Genomic DNA, 20,169 nt, shown 5'->3' on the forward strand with positions numbered 1-20,169 from the left:
CCCCCATGCTTGATTTGATGCTTTGCTGTCACCATCTTGATAGAGTTAATAATTTTATTTCTTTGAACTTGTTCTGTAAGTGAAGTCTTTTGGGACAGTGGAGCATGCAGGTGAGCAGAAGAGATATGCGCATCATGTGTGTCTGCTTCCTTGTTGCCCCATTTGCAGATAGTGCACATCCTGGCCAATGAACACAGAATTCTGGGGGACCTACTGTGCCTGGGAGTTCAGTGAGACTCAAAGTGAGTGCAAGGTAAGTGTGTTACTCATGTGATCAAGTTAGCAGGAGTGTCGATAGCTCCAAGAAACCGAGCTTTCTGTTAGAACCAGACTTCTTTTGAATGCAGAAAGAAAGGCATTCTAAGAAACATAAACAACCAAGGAATCCTATATCTTTTTTTTTGTTTTTTTGAGAGACAGAGTCTCGCTCTGTCACCCAGGCTGGTGTGCAGTAGCACAATCACAGCTCTCTGCAGCCTTGACCTCCTGGGCTCTAGTGATCCTCCCACCTCAGCCTCCTGAATAGTTGGGACCACCAGCACACATCATCACACCCAGCTAATTTTTTATTTTTTTGCAGAGATAGGGTCTCAAATACAGTCTAGTCTCAAACTCCTGGGCTCAAGTAATCCTTCCATCTCAGCCTCCCAAAGTGCTGGGATCACAAGTGTGAGCCACCATGCCAGACCTCATATATTTTCTTATTCATGTGACTTCCCTGCATTAGCCCACTACTTCCACTGAAAAGAATGACTAGAAGGAAAGAAAGACAGGACAACCCACAGTTTCATTTCCTTTCAGTCCTTCCTTACTCATCAGTATGCTGAAGGTAGAGTGTCGGTTGAATACATAGCAGGAAGTGAAATGAAAACAGTTAACTTAGTCTTGTGCAGAGTTCTCACAGTTCTGTTAAGAATGAAATACGTATCTATATATGACTACAAATTGACAATGTGGATATGAATACAAATTCTACAATTTCAGTGATTGCATGTGTGAGTTGAAATGTATTTATGTTTCCAGTTAAAATTGGCACTGCACTCTACAAAGATGAATGGTATAATTCATGCTAATAATTTTAAATTTTAATATATCTTTACATAGAATGACATTGAACAGCAAATAACAAAATGCTCTGACAAACTGAGAGAGCGATCATGAAAGAAAGTATAATGCTTTATATTTTAGTACTTTCAATGGCCCTTTTTTTTCTTCTGATTTTAGAACACAAGCTCTGCATTTTTATTTTGCACTGGGCCCCGCAGGTGGGTCTGAGCATGCAGTGAGTAGGTGTTGTAGGTGCCGTTGTTCTGCTGCCAGATCCCCTTTACTGGGCCAGTGCATGCAGCTGCCAGCTCCTGAGACTGTTGCTGCTATGGCTCCCGACTGCCCCCTTCTCTTGGGCCTTGCTCTTGGCTGATGAGAGTCATCTCACCTGGAAAGTTACCCACATCTGCCCTGGCAGTCCAGCACCAACAACTGACTGATGCAGGAACACAACAGGCCAGCCCTGTGCCTCAGTGGGGGACAACTCTGTGGTGTAATTTATACTTCAGAGCTTCCCTGGGGGATGAGACCCAAAGCTAAACTTGACCCTCGACCCCATACCTGCCTTCCCCTTTCTCATTTCCTAGCCTATTTCCCTCACTCCATTATAGGTTTTCCCTGACATGCGTTCCCTTAATAAAACACATGCACCTGAATCCCTGTTGTCATCTGCTTCCAGGAACCTAATCTAAGACAGTGAGTGACACTGTACCCATGCAGATATCCATTTACATAAAATTGAAAAAAATGGATAAAAATATGACTATTTTGTATTCTTCTGTTGTACTAAACTGACCCACTAAACTGATTCCATGGCCTACTTATTAATTAGCATGTCCCGCAGTTTGAAAAATTACAGCTCTATGGAACCCCAGAGATGGACAATCATGTCCAGATGTCAGGGTAGGAAATGTCAGAGAAAAAGAAATCTGAGTTGGGTTTTAAGGGATGAGAAGAAGTTTTCCCAATCAATAACACAGAGGTGGTCATTTCAAGAAAGAGAGGAGTATGTTGTGCATGCTTAAAGCTGGGTTTCTCAAAGTGCTGTCACGAACCACCCATATCAGACTCACCTAGGGGCACGTGGCAAACACGCAGGTTTCTTGGCCAGCCTCAGATTCCCGGATATGGTATCTCAAGGGTCAGACCTGGAATCTGGATTTTAAATAAACTCCCTAGGTAACACGCACAGTAAAAATTTGAGGATCACTGAGGGAATTAGGGGAGGGGAGTAGCGACTCATTCCCCAGTCTCCTCTTTTCAGGTGGACTTCAGATCGAGGAGAGCCACTTCTAGCCTAGAAGTCAGAGAAGGCCTTGTGGGGCTGTAGCATAGGAATAGGAACAAGTAGGAGAAAGCAAAGACCCCATGATTAGCGCACATGATCCTGGTAGGGGGAGCAATGCCCACGAAGCCTTCTCTGAACTTCTCAGCTGGGGTATTTCTCTGTAATCTGAAGTCCATATCATGTTACATGCAGCTGTTTCATGACCCTTAGCCCAGCCCACCACACACCAGCCGTTTGTGTCCACAGCTCCCTCCCACTACAATGAGGGCAGGCTCCATGTTGAAGTATTTCTGTTTTCTTTCATTCAGCCATTTTATTCACTTGAGAAGTTCTCTTATGTGTAAGCGGTGCTGGGTTTGGGAACAAGACAGCCAACGTGTGCTTTCATTTGCTTCTCCAATACACCCATTTGTGCATATGCACCCAGGAAGGCTCAGTAAAAATCTCAATACAGCTAATAAATGAAGGAATGAACCAACCCACAAACAAGCCTACGGTGGCTCTGACTTTCGTGAATAACAAGGGATGGCTACAAGGTCTTCTGGACTCTTTGCGGCTTCTGTAGCCATGGGAGACTGGGCCATGAGGAGGTGGCATCGCTCTGCCACTGATGCCAGCACTGACCAACTGCAGCTGCCTCAAAGTCTGAGGCACAGCTACAGCACCAACCCAGGGGCCATCAGCGTGTCCTTCCTTCTCCATCTAAGAGGAGAGCCACTCCTCAGCACTTTACCTCTCCTTACTAAAATGACAAGAAATTGTGAATTCACAGTGTGCAACTCTAACTCTTCAGAGCCCAGATTTCTAGAAATTATTTGTTTTGCAAAGAAATAAAGCTATTGATGTTTTTCCCCAGAGGATCTGATTTCTTCGGACTTGGTTTTTCCTTTCCTCCATTTCTATTCATGAGGGTAATAAGAGCTTTTACTAACTGAGTACATGCATGGACCAAGCACAGTTGTAAGTGCATTCATTACCATATAATTCATTTACGGCCTGTGACTGTGGCCATTCATAAATGGTTTACCTCACTCTGCTCATCAGCATGGAAGCTTTACTTCTCATTTCTCTTCAGTATTATCTTTTCTTTGTCAATTATGAAATCACTTCCTTGTTGCTGGAAATACACATCACATTCCAGGCAAAGCTGTTGCTAAAATCTTTTTTTTTTTTTTTCAGTTTTCTGTTTTCCAAAATGGGCAACTTTGAGACAGAGTCTCCCTCTGTCACCCAGGCTGGAGTGCAATGGCACGATCTCAGCTCACTGCAACCTCTGCCTCCCAGGTTCAAGTGATACTTGTGTCTCAGCCTCCCAAGTAGCTGGGATTACAGGTGTGAGACACCATGCCCAGCTAATTTTTGTATTTTAGTAGAGACAGGGTTTTGCCATGGTTGGCCAGGCTTGTCTCAAACTCCTGACCTCAGGTAATCTGCTCGCCTCGGCCTCCCAAAGTGCTGAGATTACAGGCATGAGCCACCACGCCCGGCCTAACATCTTAAAAAGAAATGACAGTTTAAGTACCCATCAGAAGTATTAATTATACCATGGACCAAGAGGTTCAGATTATTCCACCAATGAACCATGGAGAAAGTTAATTGTAATTCTTCTTAGTTCTCCAATTAGAATGTTGAAACAATTCTTCATAAGATGCAGTTGGGTTTGCTTTTATTCACATTCATAGTTTCATCTCCAACCTTTCTCTTCTCTCTGTTACCTCTTAACTTAGGTCCTTATTTGTTCCTGTCTGGACTAGTACAGTCTGTACAGAAATGGGCTTCACTTCTGTTAGATTAAGTTTGTAAGAATACTGAGGACAGCCTCTGTCATATCATTCCCTTGCACAGAAGGTGGCGAACACATCTGACAGCAATCACTTACGCATACTCTGAGAATGACCCTATGGTCTAAAAGGAATGTGAGTTTAGAGTTCCCAGCTAAGGAATCTGGGAGTCGCCAACCTGGAGATTCATTCCTTATCTCTGAGGAACATCTGAACCTCTGGCCCATCCTGTGGAATACAGGCCATACAGAGGTTTGAGGCCCTTGGTTTTGGGTTAAATGAAGGTTTTATGGAAGAGGTTGCTGGGGGGAGGGTACTAAGTGAAAATGCTACATAAACTACACTTTCTTTTTTTTATAGCAGTGCTCCTGTCTAGCCTGCTGCCAATAGACCCCTGTATGTAAGTTCCCTCAATCAACCCTATGTCTCATTCGCTGGCTCTGGGTGTCTTCTTTGGTCTCTTTGAACATGGTGCAGTATCTATTGAGGTCAATAGGGGCCCAGCATGACAGAAGGCTTCAGTAAGTTCTCATTGCTCAAAAAATAAAGTTTAGCCTCCTTAGCAGGAGACTATAATTTTATTTTACAATAGTTCTCTATTTACCCTCCCTGCTGTACTTGTGTCTATACCTGCCTTGGTTCTCCTCTGAACTGTTATTTATAACTTGCTCTGGCTAGATTGTCTTCTCATAAAGGCTCACTCATGGCTCAGAAATCCTAATACACTTACTGATTCTCCTTATCATTTGTCACTGGCCCATCCTAAGCTATCTATGTAAATGTGTTAGCTATAGTAAAAACTCCTGGAGCCAGTGACCCTAACTAATCCTTATCTGTCCTTAGCCTGGAGCTCAGCTTTGTGTGCACATTGTACAACAAAAAACGGGTTAAGAATAAGAGTTGTGTTTGGTTTTTTTTTTGAGACATGGTCTCTTGCTCTGTTGCCTAGGCTGGAGTGAAGTGGTGCAACCACAGCTCACTGCAGCCTCAACCTCCCAGGCCCAAACTATTCTTCTACCTCAGCTTCCTAAGTAGCTGGGATTACAGGCATGTGCCACCATACCCAACTATTTTTTGTCATTGTTTTTGTAGAGGTGGGATTTCACTATGTTGTCCAGGCTGGTCTTAAACTCCTGGACTCAAGTGATCCTCCTGCCTTGGCCTCCCAAAGTGCTGGCTTTACAGATGTGAGCTACTGTGCCTGGTCAAGAATAAGAGTTTTTAAACCAGATGCATCTGGGTTTCAATCCAGTCTCTCCCAACCCCCACTATCTACTAGATGTATGACTTTGAGTGACTTACCTAACCTCTCTAATGTTTTTTCCTCATCTGGGAATTAGGAATAATAGGTTGTTTGGAGAGTTAAATGAGACAATGTATGTAAAGCACAAAGCATAGCACATTAAATACATGGAATAATACTAATAATAGAGCAACAGTGACAGCATAGCAAGCATACCATAACATTTTGTTAATGAATGTGCAAATAATCAAATGGTAACCAACTTAAATCTTTTCTACTACAGTTAAAGATCATACCCTCAGCAGAGAAAGAAAATTATTCACATTATTGCCCTTTAAACTCTTAATATCAAGCCCACCTTGAATGCTTTTTCTTTTGTCATAGGCATTACTTTCTAACTTGTTAAGAAAATGTTACCTGCCCTTTAAACGTATTCCATGTCCTGGATATTTTTCCTTAAGCCACTGAGGGAGTAGTAAGGGTTCATATCATGCATGATTTAACCCCCCTCACAAGTGAAATCAGCATTGTTTCAGACGCTTTACTCACAACCCCTGGCTCAGAGCTGTATTGGCATACTTGATATTAGTCTACTTAATTGGTAACAGGATAAACATTTGTTCAGTATGTGCTGTGTTGGGGGTGCTACATCCATCTATTTTAGATAATTATGTTTATTCTGTTTTCTTATCTAAAAAGTGAGACCTAGTTATGACCTAAACAGACATACTAATACTTCTTTCCAAAAATTTTTTTTCAGCAATTATAAAGATGCAATATTCAAGACCATGAAGAAGAACCCAGACAATGGATTATTTCATTTGGAATTTGGATTCCACCTACTGCAGTTGTTACATCTAAGTAGGGGCAATGAAAATCTCATGCTATAGTCTTGAGTGTAGTCAGTAAAAGAGCAAATTCCAAGCCTCCTATGGGGCATTTTCATCCCTCCCCATCTGTCCTTACAGATAAGGAACAGATTCCAGGAATGACTCAGTTACTGGAACCTAGAATTCATTCCCCTTGTTTTCTTTATCTGTCCAAATCCTGTCTTTGGGATCAACTTTCACATGCTTTCTCTCCTTAAAGAGTTTCACCTTGAATTACCTTTCCTTTGTCATATTCCTATCTGGAGTCACACTCTTGAGAACCTTCTATACCTTCGTCATTCATTTATTAGCAGATATCTATAAAGTTCCTACAGTGTGTCAGGCACTGTGCTATAGTGCAACAATGATGAGTGCTGTACACATCCACCTCACCCTTTTATAGTTTATAGTATCATGGGGAGATGGAGAAGTAGACACTCAATAAACACATTTTGTCTGATGGGTAAACCTTGAAACAGCAAAAGTAAAGTCTGTTTCATCATAATTTGATCCATTCACATTGATGGGCCAGACCCTGTGCTAGACCTGGGAGACAAAGATGAATTAAACAGAGACTCTGTGCTCAAGAGTTACATAATCTGCATTTGCAGGTTATAACAAACTCTGATCTGCATCTTTGGGCAAAAGCATTCTTCTCTAGGTATCTTAACCATGATCTCAAGTATGTGCTGTGTGTGTTTACTGATGTATCATCAAAAGCAGTCTGTAGGGAAAGTAAATGAAATACGAACCAAAGGCGCCAGTCCTTGGAGTGGCGTGGCTTCCTCCGCCTCATAGAGATAGAAATTCAAAGGAGCAAAGAAGTAGCCAGGGGCTGGTTCAGAGCAGCTACGGCCAGTGACATGTGGGCGGCATTCACACTGCCCATTCTTGGGTGAACACCTGAGGAAAAAGCAATTCATCCTGAAAAAATACAAAGTAGGTGAGTGTAAAATGAAGGTGTATGGGTGCTGGGTTAATGCTCCCTGAGTTTGGAGCAATCCTGAGAGTCAGTCAATCAATAGTCCTGTGGGCAGATGTAGAAAGGCCATGGGTTTAACATAACCGGTCTTGAATAGTGAATCCAGGGTCATGGAGCCCAGGCGGCCACTTTTTCCCCGCAGTTCTGCTCTAAAATCTGGCAAAAAGGGGGCATTAGGATCTCTCTTTACAGGATGGAAAAAGCTGGTGTTTTAGGCAGGTCACACGTATTCAAGCACCCTTGCCACCAGCTTGTGGTGGGATACCCAGCAGGATTGTTTACCTCACCCTTGGAAATATTTGAAGTGAAATAAATCAAAGGGTTGTAGTTAATGTTTCAAGATCATCGCTTGTCATGGAATGAAATTTTTCACCTATGACTATGAGCATATCAGAATAAAATGTGCTTTTATGTTTAAATAAGGAATATTGCTATAAAACTTACTCATTTGACTTACACGTTAGAATAAGCACCTCCAATATCACAGTCACAGGGAGAACACCCATGGAGATGATTTCCCAAGCCCCAGTATCCAACCTACAGAGAAAACAGGCTCAGCTGATTCCTGCTATGAAGATACTGTTGCTCTGAAGTGCAATATTGAAATCACTACAATGCAATTGCCACACATCAAATAGCCAAACAGCCTGCACCATCTCAGAGAAGCCTTCCTGGCCTATGTGCTTGGCTAATGATCTCCACAGACACATCTCCCATCTCCAGGATTTGAAGTAAGGGGACAGGGCTGGGTACAGTGGCTCATACCTGTAATCCCAGTATTTTGGGAGGCCAAGGCAAGTGGATCACTTGAGGCCAACAGTCTGAGACCAGCCTGGCCAACCATAGTGAAACCTCGTCTCTACGAAAAATACAAAAATTGCATGGGTATGGTGGTTCATGCCTGTAGTCCCAGCTACTTGGGAGGCTGAGGAAGGAGAATCACTTGAACTTTGGAGGCAGAGGCTGCAGTAAGCCGAGATCATGCCACTGCACTCCAGCCTGGGTGATAGAGTGAGACTCCATCTCAAAAAATTTTTTTAAAAATGAAGGGGACAGGAAGGTTGTCCATGTAATGTGTCAAGTGGAAAAGCAATGGAAGCCTTACAATTCCTCTGACATCACCAGTTTATGCTCAAGCTGGGTTATGTATGCCCTATTGGAATAGAAGTTCTTCTACCAGCCTATGTGTAACTGCCTTTATCTCCCGTCCCCCCAACTCAGATGGAGTCTTGCTCTTTTGCCCACACTGGAGCACAGTGATACGCTCTTGACCAACCTCTGCCTCCCGGGTTGAAGCAATTCTCCTGCCTCAGCCTCCCAAGTAGCTGGGATTACAGGTGCCCACTACCACGTCCAGCTAATTTTTGTATTTTTAGTAGAGACGGGGTTTCACTGTGTTAGCCAGGCTGGTCTTGAACTCCTGACCTCATGATCCATCCGCCTCAGCCTCCCAAAGTGCTGGGATTACAGGCCTGAGCTACCAGGCTCGGCTATGTAACTGCTTTTAATAAAACTTATAGGTTCCCTTACCACAACAGTCCCTGGGGATTTTACCCATGCAATAGTGAAATGTTTGGAGGCAGAGAAATCATTCAAGTTAATTTTGAGATATTACATGAATATCACACTTTAGCATAGGCATTTGTTTATCAATCAGTTGTTTTGGCATAATAACATGAATCCATGTGAGAGATCAACTCTGTTGTTCCAGACTTTTTCCATCATTGCAACATCTTGACCGTTGTTCAAAATAAACAGCTGGTTAGATACAAATAACTATTTTCTAAGTGTTATAATATTTAGTATAAAATGCTCAAAAAAAGTCTTCTCCAACCAATCTCAATTGAACATGCTCCGATAAAACTTACATTTTAGTAGGTATGAAATTCTCGTTGGAAATGGTCTTGTTAAGCATCCATATTTTTTGTATCTTGGTACAATTTTACGCATGATTTTACTCAAAAAGATACCTTTTAGATATTAAACATTGATGTCTTTGGACACAATGTGACAAAGAACTTGATGTTTTTCCCCAAACCAAAACTTCAGTTTAAGAAAAAAAAAAAATGATGTGACAAGAACTGCTTCCCACAGGATGTGGTCGTGAAAACTCCCTCTAGGACAGGGATTGCTGCCATGCTGGCCACCTCAGGGCAGATCCACGGTGCCACTAGAGAAATGTGGATATGGAGAACCTGGTGGGTACACGGGCTCAGCCACAATGGACAGTTCCCCCATGGGGGGTCCCTATTCAGTTATTTTACTTGCTTTCTCTGCAAGCAAAAGTGAGTCTGTACTGCACATGTAGCAGTTAACCAGCCAGTAAAAAAAGTCAGCCTGAGCCTAAGCTTTGTCTGGAATTACATGATTTGGTTGATCACATAATTTCAGGATTTGATGATGCTATAACCAACTGTGCTCCTTTTTTTGTGTCACACACTTATGGTCATGGAGATTGGCATGGCTGACCTTTCTCTTTAAGGTACAATTTTCAGATTTTCTGACTTCTCTTCTAGAATCCCTTCTTCATATTTCCTTCCTTGCTTCTTTCCCCCACCCTGTCTGCCCCATCCTGTTTTCAGTAAAACGACTTAAAATATGAGCACAAAACCATGTCTTCATAGGCATATGTTTCTTATTCATCAGCTACATTTCTTCAGACACATCGAGGTCACTGTTCTTTTATTAGGTTAAGTTTTTGTGTTTTTTTCTTTCTAAAATGTCATGGTGAGCTGCCAAGATTGGAGAACAAAGAAAAGAGTTGGGTTTGAACTTCCCAATTGCATCATGCATTTCTTATGGAGTGAATATGTTTTATTTTACTAATTTTAGATGATACATGCTTGTATGTTTAGTAGAGTCTGTGAAAAATCCAAGAGTTTATTTCCCACAGGAATCTAAAATACATTAAACCTATGTTTGTTTTTTTATAAGACCTTATCCAAAACATTTTTAGGAAGGGCGCGGTAGGGATGATAAGGGGATTGTGTGCAAGGGATAGAAGAAAGTTCTGGTGGCCTAAAACATGGGCAGATAAATGTTCTTCTATTCTACTGCTTGTCATTTTCAGGAAAACAGTGGATAAATCTAATAACATCTGTGCCTGGGTCGGTTTAGTCCAGTCCAGTGGTGTGCTGGTAAATGTTTAACAGGCAGCTCGATGCAGGGGTGAGGGGAGGCAGATAGGTAGTGTTTGCTGATTTCTGTAGTGTAAATACTCATACCACTGGAGTACTAAAACACAATAGGAAAAGGAAAGAGATTAGCAAAACCAAGTCTCACCTAGGCAATGGCAATAGAAATCCACATCATTATATAAAAGGGAAATGATAGTCAAATACATACAGTGCATTCTTCGCAGTGTGCTCCGGTGACATATGACAGGCACAAGCATTGGCCTGTATCCACATCACAGGTCAAGAGTGGCAGACTCCCAAGGGAGTTACAGTCGCAGGCTGAAAGCACAGCATACACAGTTATTCTTATTCTTAATTCCTCCGCTCTTGTGAGTGTACTTAATAGCTCACACAAAGCAAGAAGTATAACGGCAAGAACACAGAGAAGCCTGCCCTGCCAGGTTTATTGTGTGCCTGGCTGGTGATTATTGTATTGCATACAATCTCACAGAGGAAATCCTGTGTCAGACACTTCCAGAGCCTTATGTAGTTTTACTGGATGGCAATTAGGAGGAGACAAGTAGGTGTAGTTAGCTGTACATGCTGCAGTACTGGCACAGTAACCCTGAGTGATGCTGACCAGGCTGGTGACTCAGAGGCAGGAGTTTCTGGGAGTCATGGTTATTACTGATGGCTCCTTCTCTGGCAGATGCATCTGGAATCCCGCTCTCTCCTCTCCCTTAGTACTTTGTTACTTTTTCTCTTAATGCCCTCCGTCCTTCTTCTCCTTTACCCATAGACATTTCTGAGCCCTTCATATGTTGCAAAGGCTAAGAAGACATGCTACCAGAGCAAGGAATACACTTGCAGCAAATACCAACGTTCATGGAAATAACCCAAATGTCCCATTGACTAATGAATGGATAAATAAAAGTGGCACTTCTGTACAATAGTATGTTATTTAGTAATAAAAAATAAAGACTGATGTAATCTGTAATATGGATAAAACCTGAAAATACTGCTAACTATACCATCTTAACCATTTTAAGCAGGCAGTTCAATTGCATTAAGTACATTAACATCGTTGCATAAACAAGCTCCAGAACGTTTTTCATCCTGCAAAACTGAAACTCTATGCCCTTTATATAATAACTCCCCACTCCTTTTCCCCTCTAAGCCCTAGCAACCGCTTTCTGTCTGATTTTGACTACTCTGGGTACCTCATATAAGTGGAATCATATAGTCTTTGTCTTTTTGTGACTGCCTTCTTTTACTTTGCATAATGTCCTTAAAGATCATCCATGTTGAAGGATGTGTCAGAATTTTTTTCCTTTTTAAGGAAGAATAATATTCCATTGTATGTAAACACCATATTTTGCTTATCCACTCACCCATCAGTGGATACTTGGGTTACTTCCACCTTTTGGTTAGTGTTGCTATGAATGTGGAAATACAAATATCCCTTCAAAGGTCTGCTTTCAATTATTTTGGGTATATACCCAGAAGAGGGGTTTCTTTTGTGGGGGGATGAAAATGTTATAAAATCGATTGTGGTGATGATTACACAACTTCCAATATACTAAAAATTATTGAATTGCTTACAGGGTGAATTGTATGGTATGTAAATTATATTCAATAAAGCTATTATGGGCTGGGCACAGTGGCTTATGTCTAGAATCCCAGCACTTTGGGAAGGTGAGGCAGAAAGATTGCTTGGGATCAGTTCAAGACCAGCCTAGGCAACATAGTGAGACTCCGTCTCTTAAAAACAAAAAATTAGATGGCTGTGGTGGCACATGCTTATACTCCTAGCTACTTGGATGCTGAGGTGGGAAAGTTGCTTGAGCCCAGGAGTTTAAGGCTGCAGTGAGTATGATTATGCCACTGTAAGCCAGCCTTAATGACAAAACAAGACTCTGTCTCTCCCCCCAACTAAAAAAAAAAAATTTAAAGCTGCTATACACCCACACACACCAAAATAATGTTCAACTTGTTCTTGGAGGACATCAGTTTAGTCAGAGAGTCAGAGAAACATGTGGAATGCTGAAAGGTATGATGGGAAATTGGTTTGATATATAATTCATTATCATGACATTTAATTTTTCCATCAAACCCAAGAAGAGCATTTTATTACAGAAAGATTCAGCCCAATGTCTCTAAATATGCAAATAATCCACAGTTCCATATATGGGCAAAAATATGGAGCAGGAGGCTGTCACCAAATGGAAATTATTTACCCAGGGTTCCTGATGAATCTGTAGCTCTACAGAGGCCTGGAGCAGTTCTAAATTTCTGTGATCCTATAGCTGAGGGTTGGTTCATTTGGCCTCAGAAAACTGCTGAGGTTTTCTTCTATTTCCACTCCCCGCCTTCCCTGAGCTCTTTACTTTTTTTTTCTTTATCAGAGAACATATGGATCAATATTAGAAGGGGTGTGAGAAGAAAGTGGAAACATAATTTAATAAATGAAAAGAGGCCGGGCGCGGTGGCTCACACCTGTAATCCCAGCACTTTGGGAGGCCTAGACGGGCGGATCACAAGGTCAGGAGATCGAAACCATCCTGGCTAACACGGTGAAACCCCGTCTCTACTAAAAAGACAAAAAATTAGCTGGGTGTGGTGGCGGGCGCCTGTAGTCCCAGCTACTCGGGAGGCTGAGGCAGGAGAATGGCGTGAACCCGGGAGGCGGAGTGCAGTGCAGAGCTGAAAGCACGCCACTGCACTCCAGCCTAGGAGACAGAGCAAGACTCCATCTAAAAAAAAATTAAAAAATAAAAAGTTCTCCACTAACTGCTTGGAATTTACGGGAACCAATATGTTACTTTTTAAAACCCAGAGGTTGGCAGGATTCTTAGGTATTCATGATCATCAATTTTTAGGGCAGACAGAGACAGCCCCAAGCTTTAAAACACATAGGGGCCAAGGTGGGCAGATCACTTGAGGTCAGGAGTTTGAAACCAGCCTGGCCAACATGGTGAAACCCCGTCTCTATTAAAAATACAAAAATTATCTGGGCATGGTGGTGGACATCTGTAATCCCAGCTACTCGGGAGGCTGAGGCAGGAGAATTGCTTGAACCTAGGAGGTGGAGGTTGGAGTGAGCCGAGATTTTACCATTGCACTCCAGCCTGGGCGACAGAGCAAGACTCCATCTCAAAAACCAACCAACCAACCAACCAACCAACCAACCAACCAACCAACCACATAGAGGTTGATGGATGCTCGCCCCATCGCCCACCGTGGACTTACGCTGGCAGCCCAAGGGGTCAGTGGCGCTCAGTCCGTAGTGGTTGGGCTTGCACTGGTCGCATTTGGTTCCTTCCACGTTTTCTTTACAAAGGCACTGGCCGGCCACAGACCCTAAGGCAGGATCAGAGTGGCTCACACAAATACCACCAGATATGGTCCCATCAGGGTCACATTCACAAGCTGGGGACACAGACATTCATTATTTTAGTTAATTGCAAATTGTGGGAAGCCTGAAATATAAGCACAGCATTTTACTGATGCTATAACTATCTTGCTTTGTTTAAATAATTAAATGTTTAAATAATTAGACCACTTGGCAAGAGCTATTCAGAAATGTCTCCCAGATCTCTAGCCTTGGAAAACTTTGAATAAATCCACACATATATTTTTAAAAGACTTTTAAATGGTTCGAAAGTCAGAGGACCAGAGGAAGACTGCTGTTACGATAATTAAGACTAGATTATGTTAAGAATAGATTGATTCTTCTGGGGATGATGAGAACGTTTTGGAATTAGGTAGATGTGATGGCTGCACAACATTGTGCCGGTGAACTGCTGTTCATTTAAAAATGGTTAATATGTTGTGTGAATTTCATCTAAAAATAGATTTTAAAAAAGACTCTAAAGGTGAAAATAAGGTCAAAATCTCTGAAACCTGGTTAAAAAGTAAGTCTCTCCTCTATCACAGAAAAATATGTCACAAGGAAAAGTGACATTCTATTTTATTTTCCTTGGAAGAAACACCTGTAAGAAGGAAAGGAAAGGAATAGTGAGAAGTATTCATATCCTTGGTTTTGTTGGGGGAAATCTGCTGACAGGTCAAGAGCTTGACGGAAGAGATTCTGGAAAATGGGATAAACAGTCACTTGTAGCAAAGGAGCCATAAAGGTAGCAACCTTTTTTCTGTTGTTGTTGCTGTAGACATTTGAACAACTCAAGGATGGGGTGTCATATGAAAAAGAATGTTGACAGTTTGAATTAATTCTAGAGGGTAGAACCAGGAGAGAGTAGAAGTCACAAAAGGTAGCACTTGGTTGAGTTTAAGGAAGAACTCTCTAATAGTTAAGGCTGTCCAATACTGCAGTGAACCCCTCATCATCGGAGGTGTCCAGGTAGATGTTGAAACAGCACTTGTGGCTTTGGTATGGATGACAAATGTGTTGTTGGGCATTAGATGACCACCAAGGTCTCTTGTACCTTTGTGGTTCTGTGTTTCCATGGGCTTCCACTTTTAAGGAGGTCAATAAAAATTAAAAATACGAATATCCTGATTTTAAGGAACAGTCACATTCACATTTATACATGCTTCCTTTGGATTACTAAAAACAAAAAGGTCAAGTCTAAAACCATGTCTATATGACCATCATTTAGGTTAGTGAGTTTAATGGAAACAATTCAGTCAAACCAGTTGTTTCACATTATTGAAGCAACCCGTGTTTGCTCTCTGACGCAATCTTTCACATTTTAATCATTTGTTGTTTGTTATTGTTTTGTGACTGGACTTACTATGAAAAAATAGCATTGAGTTCTGTTTAGTTTGCAAAAACCACAATTTTCTTCTAATTAAAGCCAGTTGCTTCTAGAAAGAAGGGAACAAACTAGATTCATCTTAGAAGTGGCCAAAAGGAAAAAGCTAAAATTTCTTTGGGAGACACTCCAAAGAATCAGTATTGAGTTCCAGAGAATAATTTAATTATGCACAGAAGTATCCTTTGGGAAAGAGATGTGGGAGGGTAGATAGTAAACGTTCTTCGAAACAGCCTATGTCATGACCTTTAGAAGTCTAATTAAATGTCTTGGTGTCACACAATTCTAGCAAACTTTTATTATCAGCAGTTGAGTCTACCAAATCTTGCTTTTCTGTATCAAACTTAATGGCATCTTAATTGTAGAAAACTTAAAATTAGTCAACTCTTATGCCTGGAATCTGCTTATGTAAATATTTAGGTTTGAACGAGGACAACTTAGAGAAAATTTATATGAGAATGCTAATCAATCTTCAAATACACATCGTTTGTATATATACACACAAACATTTGTTTAGGTAAACTAGGAGAAACCGGGGTGTCTCATGATAGTAGTTGGTTACAAACTCCTCATCTACCTTTTATGGAAAAATTCCTTGTTTACAAAGAATGACTTCTTAGTTTCATACCAGGAGTACTAGTTTTCTTTCCAAAGCACTATCAAATTAATACTCAGTGGTTCTTAAGGAACAAGACTTTGATTGATGTGCTCAAAATATTTGGTTTATTATTTCCAAATCTCTTTCCAGATTCCTAGATAACCTGTTTCAATAATTTTATTTCCCTGATTCTACCCAAGAGAGCAATTTAATCTTCTTTTATAAATACATAGCTTTTAAAACAATAACAGTTATGTGTGTGCATGATTACAGATGGTGGTAAAAACTGTAGGATACTTAGGAAATTGCTCTAAAGAAATAAATTTTCTGATAATCTAGTTCTTTTTTTTTTTTTTTTTTTTTTTTTTTTTTTGAGACGGAGTCTCGCTCTGCCGCCCAGGCTGGAGTGCAGTGGCCGGATCTCAGCTCACTGCAAGCTCCGCCTCCCGGGTTCACGCCATTCTCCTGCCTCAGCCTCCGAGTAGCTGGGACTACAGGCGCCCGCCACTGCGCCCGGCTAGTTTTTTGTATTTTTTAGTAGAGACGGGGTTTCACTGTGTTAGCCAGGATGGTCTCGATCTCCTGACCTTGTGATCCGCCCGTCTCGGCCTCCCAAAGTGCTGGGATTACAGGCTTGAGCCACCGCGCCCGGCCGATAATCTAGTTCTTTATATCAATTTTGAACACGTCATGTAGGTAAATTTTATATAGTCAGGTGCCTACTGAGTAATCCAAGCCAAAATACTTCATTGATGCATTTTCTATATTGTGATCACTTAAAGTTTGAAATCTAAGACATTGAATGTATTCAGATGGCTACTGAATTACACTGTATGACTTCATTTTATGTATTATTATTATATGAAAGTTGAAGTTAGATTTTATAGCAGCTTCCCTGCCCTCACTTTAGCATTATTTGGATATACCCTAAGAAGTAGAATCCCTGAGTATTGGGAGAGGCAATCCTCAATGGGTGCTGGTATCCTGAACGTTCTTGCTAAGTGTGCCAGCCGTGCAAGGCCCCACTGGCTCTTTATCTAGCCATTTCTTAGAGTTGTGCTTGCAGCAAGCAACCTTGAGGGATGGAGTGGCATCTTTCCCTGCATAAAAAATAGGCTTGCTTCCACTTGCTATAAAGCAATGAATCCTCCAAGTTCAGTGTTCCTCAGCTGCATCATAAACTCACTAGATGTGCACTATTCACATGGTATCTTTGTGTCACTCCCATGGGACATGGGGACATGGAAACTCAGGCCAATACAATGATCTCGTTGCTTGCTATGCCATGAGTTACAAAGTCTTTTGTATTTGGCCCAAGAGTTTTGTGTCTTCTGTTATCCATGAAACAATAACAGGCCAACTTGTTAGTCTGCAAGTAGAGTAAGATTTCAGACCCAGTTACTGACACTGGGTATTTGAAATCAGGTTGGAGTATTTCTGTAGGCAAAAATGTGTAGCAGTGATGGGACAAGAGTGAGCAAGCAAGGTGGCTGGGGTACAACATTTAAGGAGGTACCCACTCTCAGATTTGTGCAAGCAGCAAGTGTTAGCCCTGCACTTCCATCACCCTGATAGTGAGTTCTTCCTTACATTTTGGAACTTAAGTGCCTTCCTTGGCTCACTCTAGTCCCAGTCCTGCAGGAAAATGCAAATTAATACAATGATGAGATACCATTTGATTAGTGAAAATTAAAGTGTGATAAAACCAAGAAAGCAAAAATTGAAGTTTGACAAAATCAGGTGTTGGCAAGGATGTAGAGCCCCAGGAACTCCCATTTACTATGGTGTGAGTGGCCAATGGCATATTCACTTAGGGGACCATGTGGTGTTATTTAATCAATTTGAAGTCCATACTCCATGGCCCAGAAATTCCACTGCTAGGTATGTCTCCTAGGGACAAAGTTTGCATAGATGCACAAGGTCACATACACAAGAATGTTTACTGCAGCATCCAAAGAAAAGTGAACAAATAAGTTTTGTCATACTTAAAGGAAAAAATTCTATAAGAAATTAAAATGAAGAACTAAGGCTACCTAATATGGAAAAGTCTCAAAAATATAATGTTGAATGAAATACCCAAGTTGCTGAAAGACACATACAAAATGACATCATCTATCTAAACTTTGAAAACATGTCAACATATATTGTTCGTAGATAAAAACACATGTGAAAGTGTGAAAAAAAATCATGATAATGCAAAATATATGCATTTACCCCTAGCAAGGAGGGTAGACAAACAGGACAGTTGTGTACCTGAGACATCGATATAGTGCCTGTCATGTTTTATTAAAGAAAGTCCCAAGAGTGACAGGCTAAGACTGTTTTAGAGAAAGCTGGTGGTGGGGTATAAACGTGTCTAATATATTATTCTCTATTATTTTGTACATGCTTGAAATATTTCATTTAAGAAGTTGAGATTCAAGATAAAAGGTTTTTAAAGGTTTTTAAAAAGCGCAAGTTAAGTAACATGTTAGCTTATGCATCTTAACAGCAAAATTGAAGTGTCTACAGCCAGTCGAATGTTTTAGCCAATTTTACCACTTTGGTTCCTCCCCCAGCAGGCTTCCATGATACTCAAGGTGTCTGCCTCTCCTCGTGGGATCCTACATAATTTCCTAACTGCCAGAACAGACACAGATTATTTGGATCAACTTGTTTGCAGAAGGACAAGCTCTTAAAGCAGAGGTATTTTTGCAATCCTCCACTCCCCAAAATAGGGTAGTCTGGAGATGCCATTAAGCAGAGGGGGCGCGGGCAGCCCCAGTAAGATCAAACTGAACTTGGCTCAGACAGCAGGTAGGATCCAGGCAGGGCCCAGGGACTCACGAATGCACGCGTAGGGATCCGAGATGGTCTTGAGGGGGTCCCTGTAGAAGAGGGGCCTGCAGCGGTCGCAGTGCTGCCCCTCAGTGTTGTGCTGGCAGTCTTCACACACGCCCCCGCTGAGGCCACCGCTTGCCAGGTACATAGTCATGTCGAAGTGACAGCGGCTGGAGTGGCTGTTACAGCTGCACGCTGAGAGGAGAAGAAAGTGACTGAGAGGTGGACCAAGGCCTCGGGTGGCACAGCCAGCACCTCCGCACTGGTCAGGGCACCCGCTGGTCCTCCACGTCCTCCTGCCACTTTGTGTTCTTTGTATAGATGTACCAAGAAAACAAAGGGAGAAAATGTGTGCTCTCAGGGGATCTTTCTAGTACTCTGATTCTGCTCCAACGCTTTCTATAAAATGTGCTCCCGATACGTTAAATATGTAGTTTTTAAAAATCAAGTGAACAAAAGTAAATCATTTCGGTGATCTAAAGTCACAGAGTACAATATTTGTGGTATTCATTAAAGGATGCTTTTACTGACTTATGCTTTGTGCAACTGACATTTTTACATGAAATGTTCTGCATGCTCTGGGATTCCTAGAGAAGACGGCAAAGCTCAATCGGCCCGGCCTCTCCACATAAGCAGGGAGCTGCAAGGGCTGCGGTCAATTTTATCTCATCTGAGGCTGGGCCAGAGGCCTGGAGGGAAAGGCAGTCTGTTTGGAGGAATTTGTCTTCATGGTAATGTCTACACTGTTTGTCTTTTTGGTTCTTTTCCTGTAAACAGTCTAAGGTCAGGCTGCATTTTCCTGGGTCTTGTATACTGTGACTCTCATGGATGAGGCTTTTTTATTAGAGCTCTTCTAGGGACATTTCATTCCCTCAAATTGTTTTTCCTAGTCTGGGAAAAGAAATTGAATAACAAATTTGTTTGGAAGTTCATTAAAATTCAGAGGCAGCAAACATGTTAGCCAAAACAAAACCAGCATCTTATTAGCCTGAATATTTTATTTAAAACAATACAATAGCCTGTCAAACTCAATACTGGGCCTCATTTCTCCTATTATCCTACAGATGGGTTTAAGGTCACGCTCATGGAATGTATGACTATTCAGGATGACAGTACAGATCTCTGAACCAAATCTAGTGTTCACCAAATTCTTGGAGTTGCCTTGTCCCTGCTGATATTGCCATTACATGGCTCTGTACCTCTACTGGAAGGGTGCCACACAACATGCTTACTGTTTCATTTTTAAAATTAAACAATTTGTGGTGTGAGGATTGGGGAAGTTGGCAATTCTTCTATGTGAGATAATTGGGAACATCGGGATATCACACTATAGGAGCTGGGAGGACAGCCTCACCACTTTGGTGCCTACAGCCCCACAGAAATGAACGAAGTGTTTCTCAAAATAAGGAAACTTAGAGCACACTCAGTCTATGCAGGGAACTGAGTTTCACCCACATCTGCAAGCGTTGTCCTGGAGGTCTGCAGCTGGCCTCCAAGGAGCATCCTGGAAGAAGTCCTTGCATCTCTCACAGTTTGGACCATCTGTATTGTGCTGACAGACACACTGACCGTGAACCTGCATTGTGCAATAAATAGAGCATTAAAAGAGGGCTTGTCCTTGGGGACGTTGGGGTTCTTTAAATGGGAAAT

At 41.7% G+C, this 20,169-nt stretch overlaps 1 protein-coding gene across 2 annotated transcripts in view; it reads right to left on the reverse strand.

Annotated features, from left to right (window-relative positions):
* Positions 1–20,169, reverse strand: part of LAMB4 (laminin subunit beta 4) — a 108,116-nt gene that overhangs the window by 63,127 nt on the left and 24,820 nt on the right. For both annotated transcript variants that reach the window (XM_025379850.1, XM_025379851.1), the window contains exons 9-14: positions 19,975–20,095; positions 18,526–18,714; positions 13,576–13,755; positions 10,556–10,665; positions 7,668–7,747; positions 6,981–7,131 (exon numbers count right to left, since the gene is read on the reverse strand). In XM_025379850.1, the coding sequence (XP_025235635.1) occupies positions 6,981–7,131; positions 7,668–7,747; positions 10,556–10,665; positions 13,576–13,755; positions 18,526–18,714; positions 19,975–20,095 (831 nt within the window). The remainder of the gene's footprint in view (positions 1–6,980; positions 7,132–7,667; positions 7,748–10,555; positions 10,666–13,575; positions 13,756–18,525; positions 18,715–19,974; positions 20,096–20,169) is intronic.

This window comes from Theropithecus gelada, chromosome 3 (assembly GCF_003255815.1).
Source record: "Theropithecus gelada isolate Dixy chromosome 3, Tgel_1.0, whole genome shotgun sequence".
Lineage (NCBI taxonomy): Eukaryota > Metazoa > Chordata > Mammalia > Primates > Cercopithecidae > Theropithecus > Theropithecus gelada.